Source organism: Melanotaenia boesemani, chromosome 10 (assembly GCF_017639745.1).
Source record: "Melanotaenia boesemani isolate fMelBoe1 chromosome 10, fMelBoe1.pri, whole genome shotgun sequence".
Classification (NCBI taxonomy): Eukaryota; Metazoa; Chordata; class Actinopteri; order Atheriniformes; family Melanotaeniidae; genus Melanotaenia; species Melanotaenia boesemani.
Window position 1 is genome coordinate 26,221,077 of NC_055691.1, and position 10,690 is coordinate 26,231,766.

At 38.1% G+C, this 10,690-nt stretch overlaps 1 protein-coding gene across 1 annotated transcript in view; it reads right to left on the reverse strand.

Moving 5' to 3' along the window:
* Window positions 1-1,488, reverse strand: part of roraa (RAR-related orphan receptor A, paralog a) — a 193,940-nt gene extending 192,452 nt beyond the window's left edge. Inside the window, exon 1 of the mRNA XM_041996412.1 lies at window positions 1,212-1,488. Within this exon, the coding sequence (XP_041852346.1) occupies window positions 1,212-1,365 (154 nt within the window). The 5' untranslated portion in view covers window positions 1,366-1,488. The remainder of the gene's footprint in view (window positions 1-1,211) is intronic.
* Window positions 1,489-10,690: the final 9,202 nt, after the last annotated feature.

The window sequence follows — 10,690 nt, forward strand, 5'->3', positions numbered from 1 at the left end:
TTCGCTTGACTGGTATGTAAATACGCTCTAAAGTGGAGTGTTTTTTAAAAACTAAACAACCGAGGCAATAACGAGGAGTTGATTAACTATTTTACAAAGTGAAAAGATCTGCGATGATGATTTCTGCTCTCAGTTGCGCGCCTCTGTTTATGGCTAAACCTGTTACATAACCAGCTTACATTCCACATTCACCATATCACATTCTAAATATACACTTGCGCACAGGAGTGCGCACTGAACCATCGTTCAATGAATTAATTGTCACACCTACACCCCTTGCCTTACTGCCATGTTAACTACACCAACTCTGTAAAGAATCAGCAGAGAAGGCACTATTTCTTTGAACTTGGGTGAGCCCGGTTAGCCTGTACTGGAGACAGCCGAGAGGGGGTGTGGTTAAATACTGTCTTGTACTGTACAACATGGACGGGACGTGATGGATAAATCATGTTTTTTTTTATATAAAAAGGACTAGCCTCCATGCAGCAAAGCGCGCAGACTTCTGACAGCCCGATTTGAAGGCTTGTTTAGTTTTATTGTCTAATTATGATAGTGGTGGGAGAGTTAGTTGCAAGAGCCGTGCAGCGTATTAACGCTTGCAACAGTGTTTGCTGGCACTAAACAAATTCCAGCTGCTCGGGCGTCTTTTGCACATAGGAAAAGCCTAAATCTGCTAGCTGAAGATGTAAAAATCCAGCCAGACGGCGCTATGAGCTGTGCGAGGCATAGCGGATGACACGTCCCTACAAAGCAGAACGGGACTGATCGATAAACTAACCCACAGTTTCCCAAAGTTCACTTTCGACACTTTGACAATATCGAGTCGAAAGCGCACAGTTTGGCCCGTTTTAATGTGACGAGAAGGTCCTACTGGTCGGCTGAGAGTTGCTGGATAATTGATTAATCTTGCAGTCAGAGTAAATGTGACATCTGTGACCGTATCACCCCCCATGATTTGGGCTGTCAGTGGAGCCTTAACACCAGCATTATACACCGAAACACAACCAAGCGGACAAACGCCGCGGTGGTTGTGATTTTTTATTTTTTTTTAAAGCAGCATGTAAGAGTGCCTGGATGAATTTAGACAGGGTGCAGTTGTTTAGGAGCTCGCGATTTGATTCTTTTTATTTTTTTTTAAGTTGGATTTAAAAATTCCTCGATTGGAATGTCTTCTGCATCCAGTAAAAAAATGAAAAATGCGGCCCGCTTACCTCTGTTGGTGCTTGAGCAGGTCTGCTTTCGAATCGGGGCTGGATGGTCCGCTTTCCGGAGCGTCTCTAGGTTTACCGGGGTTTCCCTGACCGGGGTAGCCGGCTCCGAGGCGCTGTTGCCAGGGTCGCTCGCTGGATCTGGAGGGGACTCCATGTTGAATTTCAGATTTACTGTTTAACTACAGCTAGTACTTAAAACTAATTCTCTGCGATCTGTGAGCTCCGACACTACGTCTTGCTATCTAATTTAGACTAGAAGTAAGAAATGAGAAATGCGAGTGTGTCTGGAGGTGGGTGTGTAGGTCTGATTGTCCACTAGCAGCGCTAGTGAGAGCTCCAGTCATGCAAGCTGAAAGGGAGAGGTTGTCAATAGCCGAAGAATAGATGTAGGCCTGAAAGTAATCCAAGCCGATCGACCCTGCGCAGTTTTTACATGGGAATTGGGATATTTTATTAATGTCTAACCTTATTCGGTGGATCTTTTCATTTATGTATTATATCATATAAAATTTGGTGGATAGCACTGCCTATATATTGCAACTACATTTAAAACTTAAATCTGTCCAAAATGGTCCAAATACACGTTGGCAGGCATTTACATGAATATACAATCCATTTAGCCACTTAAGTGAAATAAATATCTATTTATTGTTAAAGCCTGTGGTTAGGGTTGCCATTTTGTCTTTAATAACAAAATACAAAGCTCCCGTTTGGTATAAGCTACATGTCTAATATTTTTTTAATCACCTACAACATCTATGTTGCAAATTCAGTCAAAAGCAGCAGCGATGCATTTAATATTCACTGCAAATTCCTTCAGTGGGAATGCCTTTTTCTGGAAGAAGCAGCAGACTGCAGGCTGCTCCTGGCCATTAAACTACCCAACTTTAATGCCCAGGAAGTCAAACAGGGATTGTCAGACTGCACTTTATTATCTTTATTAAGATCACCACCATCACCATCGTAATCTTCACCATCCTGTGTGGAGGAGCGGACTGCATATCTGAGTAGTCTGCTTGAGCTGATGAAAGGACTCTTCCTTTTACTCACAGAGCAACGTGGGTCTCCGCTTTGCCTGCTAAAAGAGCGGAGTGACAGCAGTTTGGAGAGAATACGTTTAAAGATACAGTTGTTATGTACCGCTGCCATCAAAAAGCGACCGGCATCGATGCCCCTGCTTGTTAGACAGAAATTACAAGCGCCATGCTTTCTGCGTGTGATCAGCGGGCGATCCGAGAAACGAAGCCACGCCTCTCCAAGCCAATGCACGTGGACTTTGACATGGTCCTACTCTCTAAGCACAGAGCCAGACAGCTAACAGACAAGTAAATTCACAGACGTAACTAGGTCAAATGTATATTGTTTTCTATGTATTTATATGTTTTTTTTTTATTTAGCCCGTATACCATATACAAAGTATAGATAGATAGATAGATAGATAGATAGATAGATAGATAGATAGATAGATAGATAGATAGATAGATAGATAGATAGATAGATAGATAGATAGATAAGTTCTCCAAGATTTAAATTTTAAGGAGTATACTATAGCCTGCTGTCTTTGTGGCTGCTACCTTCAGAGTTCTTTTAGTGAATAGGTCATTATCTTTTGCTCTTTATACCATTTTACTTTTTGCACTATAAAGTCATACTGAGCAATAGCAAGGCTCTGCCATGCATTTCAATGGTCAAAACATTTTATAGCCTCTAAACAGTCCTGTAGCCTGATGTAGGGCTGCCATACAATAAAATGCTGTATAAATATTTGCAATATACAATGCACTTTCCTTTTCTATTAATGATGTCATTATTAGTGTCAAATAAGCTCATTTTTCACCCATGACCTATTTTTTGTTTTGCTCCAATCTGTCTTGCCAGTCTTGATTCTCTCTCTTTATTTATTTTTTTTTTTGTTTGTTTGTTTCTACAATGAGTCTGTGAATTTCATGTTTGCTGCTAAACCCATTAAAACCTGTCAATCAGTTATCAAAAGTCAAACACGTGGATGTATAGGCAAAAGTGCATTAAAAAGTTCTAAAACCATTCAAGAACTTACATGTGGACTAATCAGATGCAGAAACTTTGTTGAAAATAAAGAATAGAAAAAATAATAGTTTTAATATTTCCAGTACAGCACTCTGCATGTAATTTATCAACAAGAGCATGAAATAACTTTTGGAGCTAGGCTGTGGAGAAGACCGCCTTTTTGACCGAAAGCCAGAAGGAATCTCTCACTGCCAAGCGAAGAGGCCAAGTTTCATTCCTTCTGCTCAGCTTTAGCTCCTCCAGAATTCTCTGACCTCCTGACCTACTGCAATATGACAACATCAACCCCACACTTACATTCCACGCCTGTTGCATGATCAGCAGGGAGGGTGAACATCTGTATAACAACAGCCCACGTATTTAAACATGCAAACTAATAATTAAAATGTACACTGTAAAAAGTAGCAACTAATCTCTCCTTACATATATTCATTTCTTCAAGCAAGATAAAATAATCATTTGCACCTACAGAAAGAGACAATAGAAAATCTCCGTCAGCCCAACACACTACCTTGTGTTTAGACCACAAAAAGGAGCAAGGGCGAGTTTGATATTGCTGCTTTAATTTTTGAGTTAAAATGAATTATGCTGCTGTCACATTGTTGAGCAGGGGGAAGGATGTGGCGGATGCGAAGCGAGTAGAGCAAGCATGCCTGCCTTGATCAGATGATTGATTAAGCTGACACTGGCTCAGGGGTGCAACACCGCTCTATTTTTCTCCCTCATTATGTAAGGCTATATTTCAAATCAGAAGTGCACTGGAGGAAGACACCAGAGACACAAGACAGGACACCCTTCAAATAAAAAGTTTATCAGACAACAGCCAAGGAGACTGATGAGTTTTGCCTCTAATCTTGTCTTGGGAGGGGTGATAGAAAAGAAGAAAAAAAAGGGTGTTTGTCAAACAACAGGGTTATCTTTAGAAAAGAAAACTGAACTTATAATCTCACAAAAAGCTTAGAATTCTCTTTGACTCATTTTAGTCAATCTTTTTACATGATGCTTACAGTTTATCAAAGTGAAGAAGGTTAGATGAGTGATATTTATAATTAATTTATTTTTATATAAAGGAAAAAAATATATATAATTTCTCAGAAATCTCTTTTTTTTTCTCATGCAGACATGGCAACATATCTTAGTTGCTTTACAAATCGGACATCAGAACCAAACCCCAGCAAACATGCAGCTCTTGGCTTGCTTATTGGCATTGCAGAGTGGTAGAGTGTAATGAAAGAGACATATTAATGGCCTTTCACTTATTCATGTGTCGGAAATGAAGAGGCACAGCCATATTTTGAAACGGTTGACAGAATAAAGAGCTAACATTGGGGAAATGATTGTATTTATGATTTCAGCCTGACAGATGAAGGTATCAAGAGAGAGACTGAGTGACACTTTTCTGACGGTTCAAAGTGTTAAATGATGTGATGTATGGCAATATACACGAGCACAGGGGCACTCGCTCTTGTACATTTTCATATTAAGAATCGGTGCCTCACTACTGCAGGCCTGGGAGACAGATAAAAAGTCTTTGCTGTTATTTCAGCAAACATGTGAAGCACAACATTCTGCACATTTTTTACAGATGGGGGAGTTTCAAAACTGAACTGCTGCATATAATCTGACATGGTTCTACATTTTTATGGTTTTGGTAAATACGTACATAGGGCTGCTGCACTTATAGTACCATCTCTCCCTCAGAGACAGCACCATTAGCACCACCTAGCAGCAGTTTGACCACAGTAAATCAGTGTCCACACTCAGCCTCAGGTTGCCAACATATTATGTCTGTATGGAATGAAAAATCTCAGTGTACCAAAGAACTTGTGCATGAGTGTAATTGCATGTTATTCAAAATGTAAATCTTATGTTTCCTTACTTTTTAGAGATATTATCAACTAAACTGGGTTGTTAATGGTGCTTTTCTGTATTTTTTTTGCATTTCAGGCATGCACCATTTGTTAATAAGATATGTGCATTCTATGCAGCTGAGTCCTTTTAGTAATTTTAGCATATTTTTAGCCTACAGACTAAATAAGACAAGAGAAAATTAGTACTTATTTTTCATAAACAGTCATTTTGCATGCTTCCTAGCCACAAAGAAAAGAGTTGTCAAACTGCACTTATTCACGCCTTGTCAGTTAAAAAATGATGCAGTGATGCAGTTTATAGTCAAAGATGCTTATTTGTTGGCAAGTATCCCCAAACACTCAACTGTGAATGAAATTTGTTATAATGGAGAACTAAAGATTGGCAGGTTGAAACAAGCTACTTTCTGTCAGGGTTAGAACTGACTCATGGTGTGTACACAGAGTTCATATGACTGGGGACTAGAATGATTTTCTGTGTTAAAAATCAGGAGGTGAAAAATGGCATGGTTATTTGTGCCTGACAGAAGTTAAGAGCTTTTCCCTGAGGCCCTCTGCATCCCCGCTGACCGCAAGGCAGTCTTCTCCTGCAGCATCCACTCACCTTGTAAGATCACACCGCTAGACAGGCTGCTGGGATGGCACAAACCCAGCAAATCTTCAATAGTCATATTGTCTCTGTGTGATATATAAATATTATTGTGTCATTTTCTTTTAAGCTCTTGAGGTATCTCTTTTGTGTGTCTGTGTGTGTTTAAGATGTCTTATAGAGGATGAATTTTGAGGCAACATAAATGTAGCTTTGCTAGGTTAAAAGTCAAGGTTTTGTACTTGTTTAATTAGTAGTGTAATAGCTGCATCGTTTTGAGACTTCTCAGGGACTCCAGTGTGGCAAAAACAGTTCCCACAGGATTAGAGTGCCTGGGGATGGAGGATCAAGGTTCAAATGACAAAAAATGGCACACAAGCTGGAATACTTACATACTTACATAAATGTAAAGCATATACAGATACAGATGATAGCAGCCACATAAGTAAGTTTGCAAGCTAACCATCTGTACTGTTCACTTTGCTCATTAAGTATAATTTCATTTAATTAATTTAACCTTTCCCGTTCAGTTTTCTTGAAAAATAAAAATATCCATACATCCATTTTCTATTCTGTTTAATCCAGAACAGGGTTGCAGGGCATCTGGAGGCTATCCCAGCAATTAGCAGGCGAGAGGTGGGTATACCCTGGACCGGCTGCCAGTCCATCACAGGACTAACACAGAAAGACAAACAACCATCCATGTACACTCACTACTAGCGAGAATTTAGAGTGAAGTCCAAAGACATGCATGTCTTTGGATGATGGAAAGAAGCCGGAATACATAGGGAGAACATACAAACTCCACAGAGAAAGGCCACTGTTCCAACCTGCCCCAGCCGAACTCCTTCTTCAAACATTTTTATTTAGTGATTTTCTAAGTTTGTTAAAAAATGTTAAGGGGAAAAAAATTAAAGAAATAATTCAGTAATGAAGTCTGTTGTGGGACAAGTTGAGGCAGTCACTATTGTAATGCTGGACCAAATAAGTTCTTCATATCATGAAGCTATGTTTAAACAACACCAAATCAAAATTTGCTCACAAGACAGTGAAAATAAAATCCTTATTTCAGGTTGAACTTTAATGAATTCTACTACTGTAAAATATTCTAAAGTAACTATTAAGAAAATTGTCCAGAGGATTTCTTTGATGCAGAGCACAAATGTCAGCTCAGTCCCCCAAAAGCCAACCTCTTATTGTGATTTCAAATTAATAGCAAAAATGATCAAATTAAGCTCCAAGGCCCAACATAAACAAAAAAACAGAACTTGAATAAGTTTTTGAAATAGAGCTTAAAGATTTTCCAAGATGTTCTAACACTAATAGAGATTTGCTCATGGAAATCTGTAATATGACATGCACTGATCTGGAAAATATTAAATTTATTTAAACAAAAGAGACAAACTCTATTACAGTGACTAATAAATACAATTGTGCACTCAACCCAACTTTAAATAGATCGTATTTTACATGAAATGTCAGATAGAGCACACACAGTCATCCGAAGCTTTGACTGTTCAGGTGTATTCAGGAGTTTATGTGTGTTCACTTAAGTTTTATTTTAATCATTTGCGTGTTACATTCAGATGGAACCGATGTTTTGGGAGCTCGAAAACACTGATTTTGCACCATTTCATTAATGAGACATGTCTGAGATTTGCCACAGTGCAGATGAATCGTCCTTATTTTGACAAAAAAAAATAAATAAGGCTACATGTTGATAATTACATAAACTTTGGTTTTATCAAAGGAAAGTAATCAGCCAGAATGCATCATTTATGTTGATAAGCTAGCTAATGAAAGCATAAAATCAAGCATGGTTTTAACATGGGGTGGGCAGGGGTCCACAGCTTTTTGGTAATTGCATGAAGGGGGGTCTTCAGGGAAAACAGGTTGAGAACAACTGCTTTAGGTTATATAAATGTAATAGCTAGAAGACATATTTTGTATTAACACTGTGTACAAGGCACAAGCTGTTGTATGTAGGGTATCAGTGAGCAGTTCACCAGGAACACCTGTGCAATCTTATTTTATTTCCACTCATGCTTGGGTGGAAAAAAATGGGAACAGCATGTTAGGACAAAACATTATTTTGACTCATTTGTCAACAAAGCACTGTGGTCACCAACTCATACTGTTGCTAGTGACGATGAAAGCAACCCAGCCGCTCACCGCCCGCCCAATTCTTTCTGACAATTGTCGCGAGTCCAACATTACTGTGAGGTCTCTGATGCTAGACGGTTGCTAATTTAGCCTTTAGCTCCATGGCACTGTAAATCACAACACTCAGGAAGACAAATGTCAGAACACATGTTGGCAGACTCTGTCTTTGAGCAGAAGATTCCTTTAATTGGGTGTGCAGGGACTGGGTCCAATCCCCAGCAACCTTTTTTTCTTCCTCATTCCTCACTCTCCCTCTCTCATTGCCTCTCTCTCAACATACTAACAAAAGGCAAGGAGATGAAAAAGACAGTGACAACCCATTCCTACTTTGTGCCATTATAGAACAGACACACTAGGGGTAAAGAGGTGCGATGCTGAACATCAAGGAGAGCTTTATATAACTCTCTTTTTATACGACTTGTTTCATGTTTATTTTACTTCTTCAAGCTATCATATCTGATTGACACTGCTCCCTGTCATAACAACCATTACTCATCGAACCAGCGTATGGAATACAGTGATAGCTTCTGGATATATTTGTCTGAGTTTAGGAAAATGTGTAAAGAATCAAAAATGCTCTCCAAAGTATGTTCAGTGTCATCTCATCATCAGTGTTATGATTCCGCCCTTCCCCTTCCTCTGTTCATGAACACTCTGAACTTCAGCAGAGGGAATAGAGATCATAAAGAATAGATATACAAAGACTTTAACACAAAAAGACTTTCCTCAAAGCCTGCATCTTTCTGGATCTGTGGGGCAAGGGATGGTGAAATGTCCACACAGAGGAATCACAGGGCTCAAGTCAAAAGACAGTATTTTTATTCAGTTAAAATGTATTGGTCACAATTATGAGATCATAAGGTTTAGAGGAGCAAATCTTTATTTCATCACTTGCCATCATGTCAGAAAACGTGTACAAATATAAAGTTTACTCTATGAACAGCAGTGAAGTTCAAATGTTTAAACCTTTAGATTATTGTCTTCACTATAGGAGAAAAAGGGCATGTCTCAGTTCCCTCATTAGTATTAAACTCAAAAGGACGTTGAAAGATAGACATGTTGAAAGAAAGACAAGGAAAACCTTCAGACCAAGCTGAAGTTTTGAATCATAAGTCACTGCATTCTACAGGAACCACGGGTACTTAAAGTATTACATTTTTTCTGTTTGATTTGTAATATTAATAGAGCATATCTCACATTAAAATATCAGCCAAATGAAATTTTTAATACAGACAATGTTTGAGGCTAAGTTTGATTGTCTGAGTCACGCAAATTACAGGATGCAAACCTGAAAAGCCCCCCCTGCCAGTGAAAGGAAATCAAAAAACCATATCGACTGAATGAAACTGTTCAGGAAAAGCCTCAACCATCTTAGAACATTAATAATCATGATACCTCCTACCACACAACCACGTCCGGGTAGTCAGCATTTTTATTTTTAATCCAATCTAATCCAACTTTATTTATAGAGCACTTTTAAAACAACATAGTTGACCAAAGTGCTGCAAACAGCCTTAGGCTTTACAACTATTCTAAATATTATACTGAACAATAAAAGTAAATACACTAAAAGCAATAATAGTAATAACAGTAACACACACTAAAGCAATAAATTGGAATAAAATTAAATAAAATTAAAAAATGAAAAAGTCAACAACTCAAGCTGTGTTAAAAGCCAACGAAAAAAGGTATCCTAGATTTAGGGACAACTAGCAAGGCGTGGTCTTTTAGTTTGAACTATATTATTATCTGTAGTAGAGGGACCTTTTTAAAACTATACTTCTTAGTCCTCACCAATGGATAAACTCTGCAATTTGTTATAATTTCTTAATTAACTAAAATGTATCTGATGCATTTCTGTGTTGCCAAATATTGTTGAATACATCAATTTATCCACATCCATCGAAACACCATAAAATCATCTCCAACATCTCTATTTTTGTAGTAGCTCTGGATAGCCCCCCTATGTTAAGAGTACATGATAGTATGTTTAGTTGAAGCCAGTGAAAAAAATTACAGAAAAAGTTTAACACAAGTATCCTGTGACCACAAGTCTTTGAATGCAGACTCTTTTGTTGTTGTTATTTAAAACCATCCATCTTTTTAAAAGGCTTAACTTTACTTTTCAATAAAAAACATAATTTTCTCTATATGGTTTGTTTCGGAATTTAAAACCAGCAATGATTGTAATAAGTAATGCAGGGATACCTCACATTGTCATTTCATTTTAAAACTGCTGGAAAAATGTTGACAAAGGCAAAGAGATGCTGGATGAGTCATATTTTTTCCCCCTAAAGTTATTATCAGGGCTATTGTTATATACAAGGAGATATTGATTAAAATGAATTTATTGTACGGACATGATATTACACTGTGGGTAACAGAAAAATCAGAATCAGAATGTCTTTATTGTCAAGTGCAGTCCTTAAAGTGCATAAGTAATAATAAAAATTAAACAAAATACAATAAAAATAAATACAAATTCTATGTAAAACATCACATTCATAAAACCAAAAAAACAACATTAAAAACTAGAGTTTAGGCCATAGATGGCATTTATCTTTTGAACATGCAACAGGCTCACACTGCTGAAAAGAAATGTCAGCAGAAAGTTTCATGCCACATTTTACATTTTCAGAATACCCTAAATTGTCTATGTTGAGTCGCATCCTGTAGCACTGCAGAAACGCTTATTTCCTGCAATCATCAGACATGTGATGCACATCATCTCTGTTTGTTTAGGCAAGACCCTGCAGAGCAGTGGGGAGCGATGGGCCATGAGCTGCACAGCACCACACTAATGAGCTGAGCTG